Genomic DNA, 20,181 nt, shown 5'->3' with positions numbered 1-20,181 from the left:
TAACTTTGCAGTGGGATTAATAAGTGTCTGTAAAGGGACACAAAAGGGAAGACCTAAATGGTTGCTGTAATTATTATCAGAGTCAACATGAATGTCATCAGACAGCTGGAAATTACTTATCATGTAATCTATATTGGTAGTAGCCCCACTGTTATGAATATATGTGAACTTCTGGTAGGTCCTTGCGTGTACTAGTTGTCCCACTGTATACGAAGGGGTCTTACAGACAGGGAAAAGGGATGGTATATAACAGGTTATGATACAAACCATTTATTTAATAGCAAAACAAGGGTAAAATAACATGTGTGATTGAAGAATTAACTTAAAATGGCTAAAATCAATAACACTTTCACTATAAATTGACTAATAGTTGGTGAACATGAATTTGAAGACGCCAAGGAAGCAGTAGGCCTATCAGGGGTGGGAACAGGGGTTAACAATTATTTGTATTCTCTGGGGAAAAAGATAGTCCTCTTGATCCTGCCACTTCCATTTTGAAGTCTAGCCAGACACATGACAATTACTTTGGCACTTTTGTTTTACTACAGTACAACCAGGGTAAAAATCCCCCTCATAAACTACCTTTACAAAGTCAACAACATTGATATACCTAAAGACTTCTTCATTCACATCCTCCTTTTTGCTGATGTCCATTTTTCTTTCCTGTTCCTCTTTTGTAAGCCAAAGTTTCACAGGCATATCAGTCAGAACTTTTAAAGTTCCTTTCTTACATCCTTGACTGCATTGGGTGATGCATGGCTTTGATTTGCGGTATGGTCTTGCTTGTTCAGGTGTGTCTGGCTCTTGGTTTGAAAAAGAGCAGATGAGGCCGGATTTCCTGTTCACCTCAGCCTCAAGGTCTTCAGGCTGACATAGGACATTGTTTACAGGACCAAGATGGGCAAGTCCATAAAAATTAAGAGGAGCAGCCTTGTCAGTGACAAATAAAGCAAGAAAATCTTCTTCTGTGAAGATTTCAGGATTGTAGAGCCATATTCCAGTGTTGTCAAAGCCCCTCATGATGCATGATATTTGGGATGAACAATAGGGGAAGATTTTGTCCATCAATCAGAGCAATATCACATATTGTCAAGGTCTTCTCAGGATTAGATAACATACAGTTATTGACAGCTTTGTTATATTGGCACTGAAAGGGGAAGTACACGCTAACATTTAACAGCTTGAGCTTGTGGCTGCAGTGAGGGGAAATGGTAAGTTGCATGATGCCTGGACCTTTTGCAAATTGTACAACTTTTAAGGAGATGTGAGACTTGTCATTACCTAAGATAAGAAGCTTGGGGCTATCTTGAAATACTTGTGAACATACCTTTAAGTGATGAATAGGTTTCAAAATCAATTATGGTTGACCCAGCCTTATGATGAGGCTTTGCCGGCTGAGTTGGCTAGAGCACCAGTCAGCATGTGAGGCTGAAACACTTTCCTTGGAAATACAAAGTAAGGTGGTAAATGCTGACTGCTTGCAGAAACAGTCCCAACCATGGTCACAAGGACACTTCTGATGAATTTGGATCTTCTTTTTCATACTTTATTCACAGAAAAAACAAAAAAAAATCACAAATGTGTAGTCAAAATAAAAAATAACTTGTTCCAGTAGTAGTGGTAATAAAAGTACTACTGCTACTACTAACAACTCACTGCAGCACCAAGCCACCTGAGGCCAACATAGCTTTGCACGCTCCTTCTCCATCCCAATCTATTCAAAACCTCCCTCTTTACACCATTCTAAAAAGCTCCCATTTCCCCTAACTCTTTTTTACTACATCCTCCCACCCTAACCATGGGTGACCTGCTTTCCATTTAGCCCTAGACGGTTGGCCAAAAAGGACAATCTTTGGCAATCTGCCATCCTTCACCCGCAGAATGTGCCATTCTTCACCCATTTCAACATTTCACTTATTATAAGCCTAGAAAGGGGGATTAAACCACACTTTCTGTACAGCCTACTGTTTAAAATATGGTCATTCAGTCGGCTACTCAAAGCAATTCGTAGGCAATTTATCCGGAAGTCATCTAGCAAATCTTTCTCTGTTTTTGGAGGGCCCATGCTTCAGAACCATATTTGACCACTGTTATCACTGTAGCTTCCAATATTCTATTCTTCATTTGCTGACTTATCTTCCTATTCTTCCAAACTTTTTTTTAGCTATGAATAAATACCATGGGGCCTGGCTATTCTACTTTTATCATCTTCATGGTACCCACTGTCAACTACAGCTGTCTACTCTATTGATCTTTCCATTGCCCAGTGTCACCTTTTCATCTTCACTTATTCCTAGCCTTAGCAACTTCTTAGTAATGTCTTCTAACGCAGCGTCTTCTTAACATTAATTTATATGTCTATTCTAGCACCCTGAACTTGTTTCAAGTCAAGCGTGAAAGTTTCAAGCCAATTGAAAAAATAAGTTTTTTTGGGTGGGGGGGGGGCTGCAATTTATTGTTAGTTTGTTCCCCCAGGCTAAACATTTTCTTGTACATTTTAGTCCACTTTCTGAGGAATTTGCTGTTTTAAGTTTCATGCTGTCCAGAAGGAAAAAGTATTGGCTCATTTAGGGCCCCATTTTCAGCCAAACTATTATTTTTTCTTTGGGAGCTGGTGTCATCAGAACTACAGGTTTTTTTAGATGAAAGCTTCTGAGACATCAAAAAAAATAATTTCTTTCCTAGTTTTGGGAGGCCTGTGTGCATTTGTCCATGTTCCATTTGCCCATGAAACCACAGGTGTAAGCTTCAGACCATTTGGAGAAAAGAGATTTTGACTTTATCAGGAAGGTGAGGGGGATAATATTTTATTTCATCTTTTTTCTTGTGCATTTGGGTCTTCCTGGTTCACGGATTCTAAGATCTGTTTAAGTTGAACAGAGAAAAATAGCAGTTTTTGCCTTTTTTGGCCCCTTTTTGGGAGACCAAGCACCAAAACTGTTTTTTTTTTTTTACATGAGGCTCCTTTAACTTAGCGGTTATAGCAGTAATTTTCAAACTGAGCAGAAAAAAAAATTGTTTGACCATTTCCGGTTCCCCTTAACACCTTTTGCTCTTCCTGGTTCACGGATTCTAAGATCTGTTTAAGTTGAACAGAGAAAAATAGAAGTTTTTGCCTGTTTTGGCCCCTTTTTGGGAGACCAAGACCCAAAAATTTTTTTTTTTTCACATGAGGCTCCTTTAGCTTAGCGGTTATAGCAGTAATTTTCAAACTGAGCAGAAAAAAAAAATTGTTTGACCATTTCCGGTTCCCCTTAACACCTTTTGCTCTTCCTGGTTCACGGATTCTAAGATCTTTTTAAGTTGAACAGAGAAAAATAGAAGTTTTTGCCTTTTTTGTCCCCTTTTTGGGAGACCAAGACCCAAAACTTGTTTTTTTTTTCACATGAGGCTCCTTTAGCTTAGCGGCTATAGCAGTAATTTTCAAACTGAGCAGAAAAAAAAAATTGTTTGACCATTTCCGGTTCCCCTTAACACCTTTTGCTCTTCCTGGTTCACGGATTCTAAGATCTGTTTAAGTTGAACAGAGAAAAATAGAAGTTTTTGCCTTTTTTGGCCCCTTTTTGGGAGACCAAGCACAAAAACTGTTTTTTTTTTCACATGAGGCTCCTTTAACTTAGCGGTTATAGCAGTAATTTTCAAACTGAGCAGAAAAAAAAATTGTTTGACCATTTCCGGTTCCCCTTAACACCTTTTGCTCTTCCTGGTTCACGGATTCTAAGATCTGTTTAAGTTGAACAGAGAAAAATAGAAGTTTTTGCCTTTTTTGGCCCCTTTTTGGGAGACCAAGACCCAAAACTTGTTTTTTTTTTCACATGAGGCTCCTTTAACTTAGCGGGTATAGCAGTAATTTTCAAACTGAGCAGAAAAAAAAATTGTTTGACCATTTCCGGTTCCCCTTAACACCTTTTGCTCTTCCTGGTTCACGGATTCTAAGATCTGTTTAAGTTGAACAGAGAAAAATAGAAGCCTTTTTTGGCCCCTTTTTGGGAGACCAAGACCCAAAACTTTTTTTTTTTTCACATGAGGCTCCTTTAGCTTAGCGGGTATAGCAGTAATTTTCAAACTGAGCAGAAAAAAAAAATTTTTGACCATTTCCGGTTCCCCTTAACAACTTTTTCTCTTCCTGGTTCACGGATTCTAAGATCTGTTTAAGTTTAACAGAGAAAAATAGAATTTTTTGCCTTTTTTGGCCCCTTTTTGGGAGACCAAGACCCAAAACTTGTTTTTTTTTCACATGAGGCTCCTTTAGCTTAGCGGCTATAGCAGTAATTTTCAAACTGAGCAGAAAAAAAAATTTTTTGACCATTTCCGGTTCCCCTTAACACCTTTTCCTTCCAGCAAAATAATTGGTTCCCTTAGTCCAATCATTAGTTCTTGAAATTTTTAGGTAGTACAATGGGTACTACCATTGCATGGTACAACCACCTGTAGCATGAAAGTGCTATTTTAGCACTTTCATTATGTTTAGCACGTGCTCAGAGTTGTCACGTGCACTGTTTTAGCACTGTCTCAGTCAATTTTTTGATTATAGCACCGAAAATCGCTGTGTAGTACGCAAATTTGGGCAATTGCAGCACTTTAGGAACTTACTGTGGTGGCAAACCTGAACGAGATTAACTTAAATAAAGCAGTGGAATAAAAACGAAAAGAAAACAACAACAAAATATTAATTAATAAAAAAAATCTGAATATTTCGGCTCCATCGTCTGGGAGCATTTCTCAACGAAAAAGAAAAAAAATTTAAAGAAGAAAACAGGTTTTTTGAATAAAACCATGGAAAAAAACAAAAAAACAATAAAAACAAAAAATGCCATTTAAATACACGGGAGAAAGAAAGGGGAAAAAAACTAAAAAAAAAAAAACTAAAAAAAAAAAAAAAAAATACATTTCACATTCTAAACTCTTCCAGAACTGATGTTCTTTCACTGAACAAGACAAAAACATGATATTTACTTTGGCACTTTTGTTTTACCACATGTAATGTTTATAGTGCACAAATGTCTTGTACATTTGTGTACAAAATGACCCCATACTAAATTTTTTTTAGCACATTTGGGTCTCTTGAGCCCAGTGAAGATTTTTTGTCCTTTATCTGGCCCTTTTTTTTTGGGGGGGGGGAGGGCATATTGTTTTTCTATTATTCCTTCCGTATTGGGTTCCCCTTTGCCTAAGGACTTAAGGATATAAGTTTTTAGCTCTAATGTTGCTTGTTTTGGGGCATGTCCCCTCCCCCCAGATCTTATGGTCCCTTAAATTAAAGAAAAATATTTTTTTCTGCATTTCCATCAAATGAAATCGAAAAAACGAAAAATTCCTGCCATATTTTGAAAAATATATTTATCCCCCCCCGCCAGCATTTTCGTAAATTGGTGCCACTGCCTTTCCCTCTAAATAATTTCTTTTTTTGATGCGTTAAATTTCTTTTGGCCCAAGGACTTAAGGCTGTAAGTTTCAAAATGATCAGGAACAGAAGGTTTTTTGCCCATTTTCCTACCCCCTAACACCCGACCCCTTCGCTAAAAAAAAAGTGTTTTAATCTTGGCCTGAATGACAATCCCTGAAAGATTCGAGTCAATCAGGCACCAAAGAACAAAGATGACCCTCTTTTTCACTATGAAACCTATCAGTTAACAATTGGTAAATTACATAAGTTACAACCTTTGGTTGAGAGGCTATGTCATTCTTCGAGGCCTATCTATTTGAACTTTTTTGGGGATTATGAACAAAATGGTTATCTTAAAATTTTGATCTGATATCACGAAGAGCTATGGGGGGGGGGCAAAAAGGGGAATGTGAAAGGGACAATTTCCAAGTTTCTACAACTTTCCCTTCCATCCAAAGTGCCCAGGAAAAAATAAATAAAACAAAAAAATAAATAAACAATAAATCTTGGGAAGCATGTTGGTTTTTACTCGGCAACAGTAGGTCCTCGCCTCCAAAATTTAACTATGGAGATACTTTCCCTATAGCGGTTCAAGTAACATATCTGAAGTTAAGTAAAATTTAACAAAATTAACAATTTAATTGTCAATAGAAATATACTGAAATGTCATAGATAAGCAAAATACTTGCGATTACCAATTGTTTATATTTGTTCTATTTCAATAAGTTTTCAGAAAACCTTAAATAACGCTAGCAGAAAGAAAGAACAGGGTCGAGAGGCATCCCACTTCTGTTAGAACAATATCTACTTGATTTAAAATTTAACGTTGATCTATAATTTCGTAGATTTGTTATTTGTTTTTTTAATGAGAAACTCCTCTTTATTTTTAATGAGATTTTTAATTTTTAATTATTTTTAATTATTTTAAATAAAAATAAATAAATTTAAAAATAATTAATTATATTTAATTATTTTATTATTTTTAATTATTTTAATGAGAAACTCCTCTATAAAGAGGAGCCATATTCTATGGCTCCTCTTTATTCTACTCATTATTATATTTTTTTAATACAAATAAGAGTCTATAAGGGATAATAAGGCCTTTCTTCTTCTTGTGTTTGGTTATTTGGAGACACTAATGCATATTCTCCAGGCACTTCAGATCTCTGTGACAGGTTGGATCAAACTTCGGACCCCGTAATTCCAAGCAGAGATCAGTTCACTGTGTCACCACATGGTTTATAGAAGCCTATAAAGGTATTTTTCATATTCTTAGCACAAAACTGGTTCTTCATCAACCCTTCATTAACTCTTAACGCTCTTAGATTGATATTAAAGTTTATAAATTGTTTTTAGATTCTCCTGTGTTTGTAACTGAGTCAAAAAAAGAGGCATTGGATATATGCAAGAAGTTCAAAGGATCTAGGTTCAAGACATTTCCTACCCTAAAAGAAGCAGAACAGTTTAGTCAACTGGGTCAAGATATTTTAGATGGGGTATCAAAACCAGCTACTTCAGGTGAAAAGCCATCACTTTTTAAGGCACCAACACCTCAGGATATTGTAAAGCTAAGAAAAGCTGCAGAAGCTGGAGATACTGATTATTTCGTGAGGTGCGTTTGGGAAAATCCAAGGTAAGATTTTGTTAACCTCACAGGTACTTAGGTTAAATTTTAAAGAGGGGGGAGAGAGAAGATGAGACTCCATTTTCTAAACGGGAGGAGGTCAAAACGGGAAAAGAAATCCATATTCTTGCTATTTAGTTATAATTTTTCTGAGGACCCTTTATATCAATCCCATGGTTGATTTCCCCCCTCCTGTGTACAAGTACTGTCTACCTCCTTTTTTCTTCAAGTGGACTGTAAAGTCCTCCAATTTTAATATTACTTATATGTATTATTAATTATTTTGTATAATTATTTCTCAAAATTTAGGATGGCCTACAGAGAAACAGAGCACTCGTTGATTCACAACAACTACCTTGGTATCTACTGCTTGTTTATTATCGACAAAAAAAAATCAGCTGCATGTGCCTTGTGATATCCTGTAACCTCATCTTTCAGCTCTTCGTCATCAATAACTGGGGCTTCTTCAAATACAGGAAGATATGATAATCGCTGGGTGCCAATTTGGACTCCAAGGGATATGATTAAGAAGGTTTTGGTGATGTTGAGGAGCTGACAAACGAGGTCACAAGGTGGCTCAAGGTATTGTCACTAGATTCTGTCACTATCTGATAGAATTTATAAACTAGAGGATTGATATGATAAATGCTCGAATGTGTATTGTAACTGTGCCGAAAATGGAGCAAAGAAGTATATTTCACCTCTTTTTGCTCCCAAAAGCATTGGATCTGTGCAATGCGTTGGCCGATGGTCCCCAAAGAGCATCGCATTTGGTCCCTTAGGAGAGCCAATATAGCTTGTTAAGGAACTTTCGAATTAAAAGTCTTGGATATATCTTTGGTTCAGTATGTTGATGTTGACTGATACAAGTTCATTATTTTTGTGCTTTTTTATGATGATCGTCGATGTAAGTTTAGTATATTTGTGCTCTTTTTGTGTTCATGGCCGTATTTTTTGGCTTTAATACACTTATCTATCTATAGTTGTTTTTTTTTTCAGTTTTTCGTCCGTTTTCAGGGTTAGCGGGAAAACTGCATGAATATTTCCAGCCCCAAGACTCCCACGGAAGCCGAAACTGGGGACCACACCTCTGAAAAATTTGATTTATAAGAAACTGCATTTACGTTAAGTTAATATTTTCTTGTTTAAGGCTTTGGCTAACAGCCAGTCCGTCTACCTTATTTATGAGGTTCTTGCAAAAGCAACTTAATACGAATGGCACTTATGCAGCAAGTTGTTTCGAATAAATTTCTTTTCGTAAGCTAGTTCTCTCAATCCCTCTCTTCCTCTCCCTAGGGCTTAATAAAAATTACTTGACTAGACTTGACTTAGGTCTCCCGCCGGTCGCTGCTCGGCGTTGAGGGTGACGTCTGTCTCCTTCACCCGCTTCGGTCCATTGCGAGCGTTTGTGCTTCGCTCGGTCCGATGTTTGCCATCGCCAGGAACTCGGGCAGGCTGTCCGACCATCGTTTCTTCGGTTGGACGCGGGGTCTTTTCCAACCGGCTTCTGTAGGGTCAAAGTCAAAGATCATATTTGCGTGTAAGTGCAGGGGCATTCTTAGTAGGAGTCCTAACCATCGTAAGGTACGCTCAGCTGCTTGGATAGAAAACGGAGACTGCTTGCTAACCTACAGAAGCTAGATATTCGAAGTCTCCTTTAGTCCAGAAAATTTAATTTGTCAGTCTTTCTGACGTCGTCTTCAGAATATCCGTAGACGCGCGATGGTCGATATCTTAAAAGAAAGTCCGGATCTGAGGCTATTTTGTCACTATTCGTAGTGCTTATTTTCAGGTGGGGGATTGCTAGCCTAACCGACCCTAGGCCTGGAATCTGATTAGAGCTAAATTAAGTAAATACTGAGATTCCTTGGGTGGGATCCACCCACTGCAAAAGGTTGCCGCCACCCTGATCTGAGTGTTTAGTTAGGGGAAACCTCATATCCAGAGGCATGTGGTCAGCAGATAAAGTCTGCATCATTCCGGGCGAACTCCACTCACCTCAAATTACCGAAGAATTAATATAGCACATTTTGTCGGGGGCGGGCAGTAGCATCTTGGGGAGAGAGAGTTGTCCCCATCTTAAAAGCATGAGAAGAAAAATTCGATAGACCAGGGTGAAGCCACACCAGTCAAAGCATGTCAATATAGCTAAGATCGATGGTTTTTAGAGAATATAACTGATAGTTGTTCGAGAAATCTATCAGAATTTTTTTCGTGGATTCTATCTAAGAATTTTCTGTAAAACCTAGGGAAAATTTCGTAAGATAATTCTCTATCTCTCGCAAACTCTCTCTGTTTCTCTCTAGTTATGTGTTTTTTCCTGTAATGCTCTTTAATTAAGGTCAGCTAAAGGTTAAATAAAATCAGCTAAAGGTTAATGTTAATAAAAACTTCCTCTGAACCGCTTTTAGGGAAGGGGGAATATTTTTTGCTTTAAATTATATATATATCCTTATTCTTTGCAGGTATCTGATAAGTAGCGGTGACACGCCTGTAACGACTGGTGGTCAAAAATACAACATGTTGCACTTCATTTGCAAAGCTAATCAACACAGCGTCGGAAAAGCTCTTTTGAAGGCCATTACGGATCTCGAGTTTCTAAAATTGTACTATCCGTAAGTATGCTTTCTGAGCAGACCAATCCGACATCATTAGGTATTTTCTGACTAAAGATGTACTTAAGTTGTAGATGGCGGTTAATATATAGCTAGAATGCCGAAGAATACTTTTTTGTTTCGTGTTTAGACACTATCTTGATACGTTTACCGTGGCCTAATTTGATCCGGAAGTTTTTTTCTTTTTTGCAACTTTAATCAACACTTGTTTTTTGTTTTTTTTGTTGCATGCGAGTTTTCAACAGCAAAAACATAGTACAGATAATGTGAACACTAAAAAAACTGCTTTTCGAGGACTTGACTGCACAAGGACAAACAAATTATATTTCATTAGCTGCTCACACTTAAAATAATTTGTGCTACTACTGGCCTCACAAAATAGCAACTAAAAAGTATGCCTTTGAAATTTTGGAAATCACTGAAAACGCTTTGTTTCATCAGTAAATAAAATGTAATATGTCGAATGCTAGGAAAAATTTTGTATTTTTGTGTAAATGATAAGGAAAACTTTCACACATTCAAAATTGTTGCTATTGTAATTGTCCGTAATTAATGAAAGATATAATGCACAATTATTATTGTGCATTCAAAATTGTTATTGTAATTGTCCGTAATTAATGAAAGATATAATGCACAATTGTTATTGGGCATTCAAAATTGTTATTGTAATTGTCCGTAATTAATGAAAGATATAATGCACAATTGTTACTGTGCATTCAAAATTGTTATTGTAATTGTCCGTAATTAATGAAAGATATAATGCACAATTGACTAGCCGTGAAGAATTCAGGAAATGACAAAAGTTTTGGATTGGAACTTTGGTTGAAACTTGAATTGGTCTGTCCAAAATCAAGACACATTCAATGCGAAAAACAATTTTTTAGCGTACATGGTTTTAAATTAAGGGTTTGTATAGAATAATATAGGTTGCAACAAATTGTACCGAATTATCTAATTGTATAGAATTGTGTACATCGAATAGGAAACTGTATAGAAAAATCTGATCATCAGAAATATTATTAACTACTGAAAGATCTAAAGCAGAACTGACGGCCTTACCAAACTCAGAAAATGACTATTCTTCGGAACTACGGAAGAAGCGCTGATCTGTATTACTTTAGCTGTTCCGAGAATGACAAGGGAAGAGGCGAAAAAGGTTTGGCATATAAATGAGTTAGTGTGAAATGAACTATTTTGTGTCGGAAACGTCATTCCAGTTTCATTAAATCTGCTGCCGATGTCCTTATATTAGACTGGAGCAGAATGAGCATAATTGGAAATTTTTCCATACTTAAGTCGCTTCTTGCTTCCGTTTCTATGTCAATTAACTCTTATAAATGTGAGTTGATTTGCTTCAATAACCGTTACCAAATGGCTGCTTTAGATTGGCTAGATTGGTTAGCGTCGACACTGGCTGGCGAAGGAGGCAAGTTGCCCTCTTTTTTTGCATATACGTCTTTTAGTTAGTTCATCTCATGAGTTCATAACCGTAGTTCGTTAGTAGATTAGTGAATGTCTAGTGGTCTAGTGAAGGGACACGGAACAAGTGAAGGGTAGTTGTATGTTTAAATTGAGGGATTTTATCGAGACTGGAATTGGAATGTCTAAGGTCAAACCACATTCTATGCGTGAAATAATTCTTATTTATCATCGTTTTAAGACAAGGGGTTGTTTAAAATATTTCTCAAGATTTTTATAAGATTGTATAATATTTTTATTAGTAACAGAAGAATGTTATCCGTTATGGAGGATTTTATAGAATTATAGAAGACTTAGGCTTTTATAGGGTTGTAGACTATTTGTTGTAAAATATATTTATCATGGTTGACGAATTATAGTAGAATATAGAATGGAATTTGTAGATGGCGTATAGGGAGTGTGTAGATTATATTGAAGGCATTGCTAAATGCTGTGGTTCAAACAAAGATAACAAATCTGGGCTACTGATTTTAAATAACTCATCAGTGAATTGATTCAATTAATGAACGGTGGAAGAGGAAAAATATATCCAAAAATAACTAAAAAATATTTAATAAAAAATATTTGCAGGAAAAAAAATATTTGAACAATATTTGACTATGAACGTAGTAAATGTGTGCAATTTATTGCCTATATTTGGCCTGCATCAAAAACAAGGCGACTTCAGTGCAAGGGAAATCAAAAACGAAAATGATGAACAACAATTCCAAAAGAAAATTTAAGAAGTTAAGTACCAACAAAACAATTAATTGATTAATAAGCATTTTCAAATCCTATTAGAACAAAGATAAAAATGATCCAAATGTACAATTACTTTTTAGAAATCAAATAGTGGATTTTAACTAATGAAAACTTTTTAATTTAAGTTAAAAAATTCAAGTTTAATCTAATAATATAATATTATGCAGTTCCATTCTTGGTTAATTGTTATAATATAGTACTTTATTATTATGATAACGATAATACATCACTAGAATACCATTATAGGTCTGAAAACAGGTGAGAAAACTAGAAAACACTATTTTCTTACTTTGAAGGGGTAGAGTTAAATGTCATCAGTTTCTTTCGTCTTTAATTTATTAGACCTTTGAAAGCCTCTCTAAGTGTTTATTAAGCATTCATGCTGTGGCATGAGGAGGGGATGTGATTATGTTAAGTTCCTTGTTAACAGTTGATATTAAATAAAAAAAAATCGGTACGTTTAAATATTCGGCACCCAACAGCTGAAGAAAATGCATCTTTCCTTTGAAGGTTTAGTTGTCTTTGAATTAAACAGGCTGTTAATATTTGAATTTTTACACACAACAAGGATTATCAAATTTAAATGCTTAGTCACGTTTTAACGTGACAACACTGGCGAAAATGTGGGATTAATAAGGTTAATGGGATTAACCTTAATGTCCTTAGCAATACCAGAGATATTGCAGACAAGTCCGTTTAAGATCAATTTTTAGTCAAACACCCCCCACAGCATGCCGCGATAGCTTCAGCTTAATACCTGTTGCTGTTCTTATAATATCGCAAATATGCCCATATTGCCAACTTGGATGGGCACAGTGTCTTTTGTTTTAGTTCAACATCGTCAATAACATGCTCTCAAAGATCTAGCGCTGTTGCAATCCTTACTGTTCCTGGGATACTCCACATGCAGCCTTTTGACAGTCTGGAAACAAATGGAACCATTTGATTTAGTTTTACACCCCCTCAACTTTCCTCGAAATATAGAATTTAGTGCAAAAAATAGAAATTTAATGGTGGATCGGTGTATTGTGTGAAAAATATTTTTCCATTTACCACATTAGAAATACTTTGCTACTCTCTGATTGCTTCTTATTTGAATCACTATTCAATGGATTAACTTAATACCTTTTGAGCGCATATAAAACCATTACAGGCGCTTCAAAATAGGGATGTAAGAATACTTGGGAATTTTTTACATCGACCTTCAAAACTTAAAAATACACCAGAGAAAAAACGATATTCTTTTTCTTAATTTTGTTAGATTTAAACTGTATACAAGAAGTTGATATTTCCATATGGCATTTTCAAGTACAGAATCCCAATAATTTTGGCCCGTCGGCGGTCTGGAACATACCTAATTTCTTTTGTAAGTTTTCAAAGTTTAAATTTTTCAATGAGAAACCAAATAACTATAATTTCCAACAGATTTAAACTGAATACCGAAATTTCAATTGATTTATCCAGAATATCTCTAAAGAAGGAAATACTAAAGATTGTTTATTGATCATTGATGATGGAACACTAAAAAATCTTATATTTTTCTGTCTGTGTCTGTATACTTCAGCGTCACCGTGTTGGTAAGACCTCCCACGCCCCTCCTGCCCAGCATTTCTCTGTTTTATATATTTTTGTTGTTTTTTTGGGTTTTTTTTGCACCGTTTTTGCTAATATTGTGACGAGATGTATTGTGCGTCGTACTATGTGTAACTTTACAATTTCTGCTCTCCATTGGGGGCTAATATATTTTTCTATCTTTAAATGAATTAAATAAAACAGTTAAACAGTTAATACCCTATTCTGTTCCTGAAACATTGTACCTATACCATTTTGACAACCTGAATGCACTTAACGCGTTTTGATTTAGTTTAATAGCATTATCTGCAGCAGTAGTATTTGTATCCTGACAGTTCTAACTTAATACCGTCAACTGCTCCTGAAATGTTGCTTATATCTCCATTTGACAACCAGCACAAACAAACTGCTTTTGATTTACTGCTATTGTAATATAAAATTTCCCTTAAAGTTTCTAGTTAATACCCTTTTTCGCTCCTGATGTTCTGTATCTGTAGAATTTTGACAATCTGGATGCACCTAGACTCTTTTTATTTAGCTCCATAGTAGTAATAGCAGCAGCAGCAGTAGTAGTAATAGTTCTGAAAATTTCAACTTAGTACTCTCAGCTACTCCCGAGACAGTTTTTACAACCTACATGCATTCAGCGTCTTTCAATTTATTTTTACATCCCCATCAACTTCCCCTGATGGTTTTTACTTAATTCTCTATTCTTGCCCTATGATATTGCTCTATGCCACTTTGACTATCCGGAGGCACTTAATGTATTTTGATTTAGTTCAAAAGTAGCAGAAGTAGTAGTAGGAACAGTAGGGATGATAGTAGTAATATTAGCAACCGTGGAAGTTTTACCTTAATTCCCTAAGGCGTTTCTGGGATATTTCTTATACGACCACATACAAATGCTTTTTTGATAAAACGCATGTATATTTTGTGTTTTTATTTGTACCTGAGATATTGTTGATAAACACTTTTGATAACCATCCCCCTGAACCTGCTCTAAAAGTTTCAACTTAATTCGCTAAGCTGTTCCTGGGAAATAGTTGATTATCCCCTTTGGTAAACTTCATCCACTTAGTACGTTTCGATTCAGTTCAACATCCTTATCAGTACTCCCCAAAAATTTGACCTTAGTGCCCTTTGCCTCAGTAGTAATTGTAGTAGCAGTAGTAGTAACAGTGTAGTTGTAGGAACAGCAGTAGCACATAGTGTCTTTTGGTTAGTTCAACATCCCCTTCAGCATGCCCTAAAATTTTCAGCTTAATGCTCTAAGTTATTTCAGGACCATTGCTGATGCGCCCCTTTTGAAAACCTGCATGCACATGGTGTGTTTTGATTGAGTTCAATATTCCCTCAAAATTCCCTGAAATTTTCATCTTCATACTCTTGGCTTCAGTAGTAGTAATAGTAGCAGTTGTAATTGTAGCAACAGTAATAGTAGTAATACCAGCAGTAGAGTTTTTAGTAGCAGCAAGCACATACTGCATTTTGGTTAGTTCAACATCCCCCTTAACATTCCCGCTAAGTTTAAACTTAATACTCTAAACTGTTCCTAATATATTGCTGATACGCCCTTTTGGATATGTGCATGCACAAAGTGTGCTTTGATTTCAGAGTTCTTCTTCACTACTCCCTGAAACTTTCACCTAGCCTTAGCAGTAGTAGTAGGAGTAAAAGTTTCTGGAGTAGCCGCAGTTTTAGTACGTATATATTGTCTTTTGATTAGTTCAACATCCCTCTCATCATGCCATGAAAGTTTCGACTTAATACCCTAAGCCGTTCCTGAGATATCGTTGATATGCCCTTTTGACAACCTGCATGCTCATAGTGTATTTTAATTTAGTTCAACATCTACTCGGCATTCCTTTTAATTTTCATATTAGTAACCTTAGCCACAGTAGTAGTTGTAGTAGCAATTTGATTAGTTATTGTAGTAGTAGTAGTAGTAGTAGTAGTCTGTATATAGTGGCTTTCGGTTAGTTCAACATCCCCTTAATATACACTTTACACTGTAAGTTTCAAGTTGATGCTCTAACCCGTTCCCAAGATGTTGCTGGTACGCCATTATTGACAACTTGCATGCACATAGTGTGTTTTGGTATAGTTCATCTTCCCCCTCATTATTCTCATCTTAATAACCTTAATACCTTTAGTCTCGGTAGTATTCGTAGTACTTTTAGTAGTTGTAGTTGCCTTGCAGTAGTTGTAGTTGTTGTTGTTGTTTAGTAGTTGTAGTAGTGCATGTGTTGCCTTTTGGTCAATTTATCATCCCTCTCATGGGCGCCCATAAGGGGGGGGGTCCGCCCCCTGGCTGAATGATGCTGCCTTATTTTTATATTTTTACTTTGATATTTCTGTTATATAGCATTAAAAGTGCCAATTAGACGGGGTTCGCCCCCCCCTGGAATTCAGCTTATGGGCGCCTATGATCCCTCTCATCATTAATTGAAAGTTCCAACTTAATACCCTACGCCATTCTTGAGACACGCCCTATTGATAATCTGCTTTTACATATTATGTTTTGATTTAGTTCAACAATCCCTCAAAATATTCTGGAACCAATATCAAATACTATATGTAATCAATGGGTAAATTGCATAACTTACAGCCCTTGCCCCAGGAGCTGAATTTCCTCCAATCACTTTTACTCTTAAAGAGGGCACTAGAATTTTTCATTTCTAATGGAATGATCTCCCTATGAAGTTTCTACGCCATTTTATTTCATACATAGTGCATTGGTGATAATAATAATATTAATACATAAGAGTCCACTTCGTTATTCACTTAACGCTGCCTATGATAGATAGACGTGATATTTTACTGAATGTTGGCAATTTTTTTTCCTTTGCCTCTTAAAGAAAATTAATACACTTCATAATAAATTAATTAACAAACTTATGTCAAATGATAGAAGAATATAGTAATAACCTAGAAACAAAAGTCTGCGAAGGGGAGAAAAAAATAACAATGTTTAAGGAAACGTTTAAAAATCCCTTAATTAACTAAGTGACGTTTAAGTAATGTTTAACATTTAAGAAACTAAATAAAAATCTATGTGAAACTTATCGTTAAATAGCGACTTTTAGAGTTATTGTAACGTTAACATTAATAACCCAACGTCTAGTATAAGAAACTGGGATGCATTTTCCCTTCTACTGTAATATCAGTGTTTTTGCAGATTTACTAACTTTCATTTAATTTGCATGTTTTTGCTGCTTCGTGTAATATCACCCTCCCCCAAAACCTGAATATGCTGTGAGCGTGCCAGAAACTAAAAATAACAGTTTGCTGTTGTTGTTGCGTGTATCTATGTTTTTTTGTTGTTGTTTTTTATCTCACCCATCTGTTTATTTGTTTCTATCTCTCTTTTACCAATAAGCTATTGTTTTTTCTTGTAGTTTTATTTTTGATTTTTAGCTATTTTTCTTATATTTTGTCCGTCCATGCTTTCACTTTATAATGTTTGATGATTATTAGGGCATCCTTGCCTTGTATTGAGCAAGCTTTTGAGTTTGTGATTTACTTAATGACTTTGATGTTGTTTTGTGTTTTTACAAGCCTCTTTAAAAGGAATTCATATTCGCGGTAAAGTATCTCTGTCTGTTTCTCTCTCTCTCTCTCTCTCCCTCTCTCTCCCTCTCTCTCTCTCTCTCTCTCTCTCTCTTCATTTTTTTGTGTCTCTTTTGCTGCCCTCAATAATAGCTATCTGTTGTTCTTATTACCCATAGATAACTTAAGTTAATAAGGTTTACGCTGATAGTTAATAATTATAGTTCCTTTGATGGGCTGTTGTACTTTATTCTAATCTTCCATTTTATAATATGTGCATCCGATATGTGACACCTGTAATCCCAATTTACCTACAATTGCCTATTTTACGGGTATTCTGTTGCTTTTTGACTGTTGTTCCTTGATACTGGTTAAATATGGAAAGGTACACCTTCATTCAAGTGCAGATTTTTTTAAGCATCAATAAGGGGAGCAGTTCTCTTTTTTTTTTAGTTATCTTTCTACTCACAAAACTGTTGGACTTTTTTAATTATATATTTTTTTTCTGTTAATTAGTTTATTTTTAATATTTTCTTTTGCTTTTACTTAGCCAACTCTTGACAATGACCATATATTGAAATGTGAATGTGTAAGTTATCCCTGGTATTTATTCAAGGTATTTTCGACACTCAGGACTTGCATACTATTTAGCAATGTTAAAGTAGTAATTTGCTAATGAAAGCTATATACTATAGGGGTAAGATCAAAGCCCGGAAAGGTTCTAGTGAATGGGACAACTATTGCCAGGAGTTTTTCCATGTTTAAAATGGAAGCATCTCTTAGTTTCCTCTTTTGATGTATTTTTAAATATCCTCGGGTTTTCCAGTTAAACCCTTGCCAACTGACACCACCTTGGTGGCACCCACACAGAAGGGGTTGTATAATATAAACCATATAAACAAATGATACAAACAACCTATAGAAATCGGATTGTGTCTGTGGAATACGCTGAAAAATTAATGAAAATTTGGAATTTCGCATACTTTAGAATGATGAATAATATACAATTGTTTAAATTAAATTGAAATTTAGTAATTGCTAAATTCTCAACCTTAGTAATGAAGATACAAAAAAGTTTTTTTTTGGAGGGAAGATACAGAAAAGTTTATATATATATATATATATATATATATATATATATATATATATATATATATATATATATATATACATATATATACTATCTTTATATGTGAGTAATGATTGTATATTTCAGTTCTCGAAAACAGCTCGCTATTTTTTTGGGAAAATTGGTATCTTAAGATATTCTCGCATAAGAAAACGATCTAGATAGGTCAAAAGTCTGGGGAAATTCGCTAAAAACCTTAATTTTGGAAACAAACAAACTGTAATAATCAAATATCTTTGAATAGACGGTAGTAAGAAAAGACATTCAACTGCCTAAAGAGCAAAACCCTGGTAATTGCAAAAATATTTGTATATATTTTAAAAAGGGATTACAGCAATTCCAAAACCTTCAAAAATAAAACCAAAAGTTTGAAGCTTAGCAGAAATCGTTGTTAGAAAGCAGACTTTCTGTAATTTTCAAATATTTTTGAATAGACAGCAATATGAAAAGACATTTATTGAGAAAAGAGTTAAAAAACTGGTAATTGCAAAAATATTTGTATATATTTTAACAATGCATTGTAACAATTCAAAAACCTTAAAAAATCAACCTAAAGTTTTAAGCTTAGTAGAAATTGTTGTTACAAATTGGACTTGCTTTCATAATCAAATATCTTCGAAAAGACCGGGGTATGAAAAGACAACAAATTGTCTGCGGTTAGAAGACAAGCGACAATGAGAATCCATATATAGAAGCCTGTCGCGTGCCGATTGCACTTATATATCCAATATATTTGAATAGACTGCAGTATGAAAAGAAATATAATTGCGCCAAGAGCGAAAAAACTGATAATTGCAAAACTATTTGTATATATTTTAACAAGGGATTACAATAATTCAAAAACTTTAAAAAATAAAATCAGAATTGTTAGTAGAAATCGTTGTTAGAAATCGGACTTACTGTAATAATCAAATATCTTTGAATAGACTTCAGTATGAAAAAAACATTTAATTGCGTATAGAGCAAAAAACTGGTAATTGCAAAAATATTTGTATATATTTTAACAAGGGATTACAACAATACAAAAACCTTGAAAAATAGAAACAAAAGTTTGAAGCTTAGTAGAAATCGTTGCTAGAAATCGGACATGCTGTAAAAATCAAATATATTTGAATAGATAAATGGGACATGCTGAAATAATCAAATATCTTTGAAAAAAAATATTAATCAAATATCTTTGAATAGACTTGCTTTAATAATCAAATATCTTTGAAAACACACAGTATTGAAAGACATTAAATTGCGTAAAGAGAAAAAACTGGTAATTGCAAAAATATTTGTATATGCTTTAACAAGGGATAACAACAATTCAAAAACCTTAAAAAAGAAAACCAAAAGTTTGGAGCTTAGTAGATATCGTTGTTAGAAATCGGACTTTCTTTAATAATCAAATATCTTTGACAAGCCTGCAGTATGAAATGATAACAAATTGCCTGCGGTTAGAAGACAAGCGACAATGAGAATCCATATATAGAAGCCTGCCGCGTGCAGAGTGCCGGGGACCGGCAGCGAAGCCGCCGGGCTTCCGGTACTATATATATATATATATATATATATATATATATATATATATATATATATATATATATATATATATATATATATATATATATATATATATATATATATATATATATATATATATATATATATATTGTACCGGGAGCCCGGCGGCTTCACCGCCAGGCCCCGGCACTCGGCAGGCTTCTATATATGGATTCTCATTGTCGCTTGTCTTCTAGCCGCAGACAATTTGTTGTCTTTTCATGCACTGAAGCCTTTTAAAAGATATTTGATTGTTAAAGAAAGTCCGATTTCTAACAACGATATCTACTAAGCTCTAAACTTTTGTTTTTCTTTTTTAAGGTTTTTGAATTGTTGTTATCCCTTGTTAAAATATAGCCTATAAAAATATCTTTGCAATTACCAGTTTTTTCTCTTTACGCAATTTAACGTCTTTCAATGCTCTGTGTTTTCAAAGATATTTCAGTAAGCTACTTTAATTGTAAATTCATTTATTCTTCCTTCATAACCCCTCCATGATTAGAAGCAGGGTTCGTTCTGGTTGGCTCATCTCAGTTAGTAT

The 20,181-nt window shown here is 34.9% G+C and overlaps 1 protein-coding gene across 1 annotated transcript in view; it reads left to right on the top strand.

Moving 5' to 3' along the window:
* Window positions 1-20,181, top strand: part of Ankle2 (ankyrin repeat and LEM domain-containing protein 2) — a 220,264-nt gene that overhangs the window by 18,717 nt on the left and 181,366 nt on the right. Inside the window, exons 2-3 of the mRNA XM_089104640.1 lie at window positions 6,743-7,019; window positions 9,476-9,625. Coding sequence (XP_088960766.1) covers window positions 6,743-7,019; window positions 9,476-9,625 — 427 coding nt within the window. The remainder of the gene's footprint in view (window positions 1-6,742; window positions 7,020-9,475; window positions 9,626-20,181) is intronic.

Source organism: Artemia sp. Qi Xiang Cuo, chromosome 2 (genome assembly GCF_049724085.1).
Source record: "Artemia sp. Qi Xiang Cuo chromosome 2, ASM4972408v1, whole genome shotgun sequence".
NCBI classification, from domain to species: Eukaryota; Metazoa; Arthropoda; class Branchiopoda; order Anostraca; family Artemiidae; genus Artemia; species Artemia sp. Qi Xiang Cuo.
This window is presented reverse-complemented; position numbering and strand designations above follow the sequence as displayed.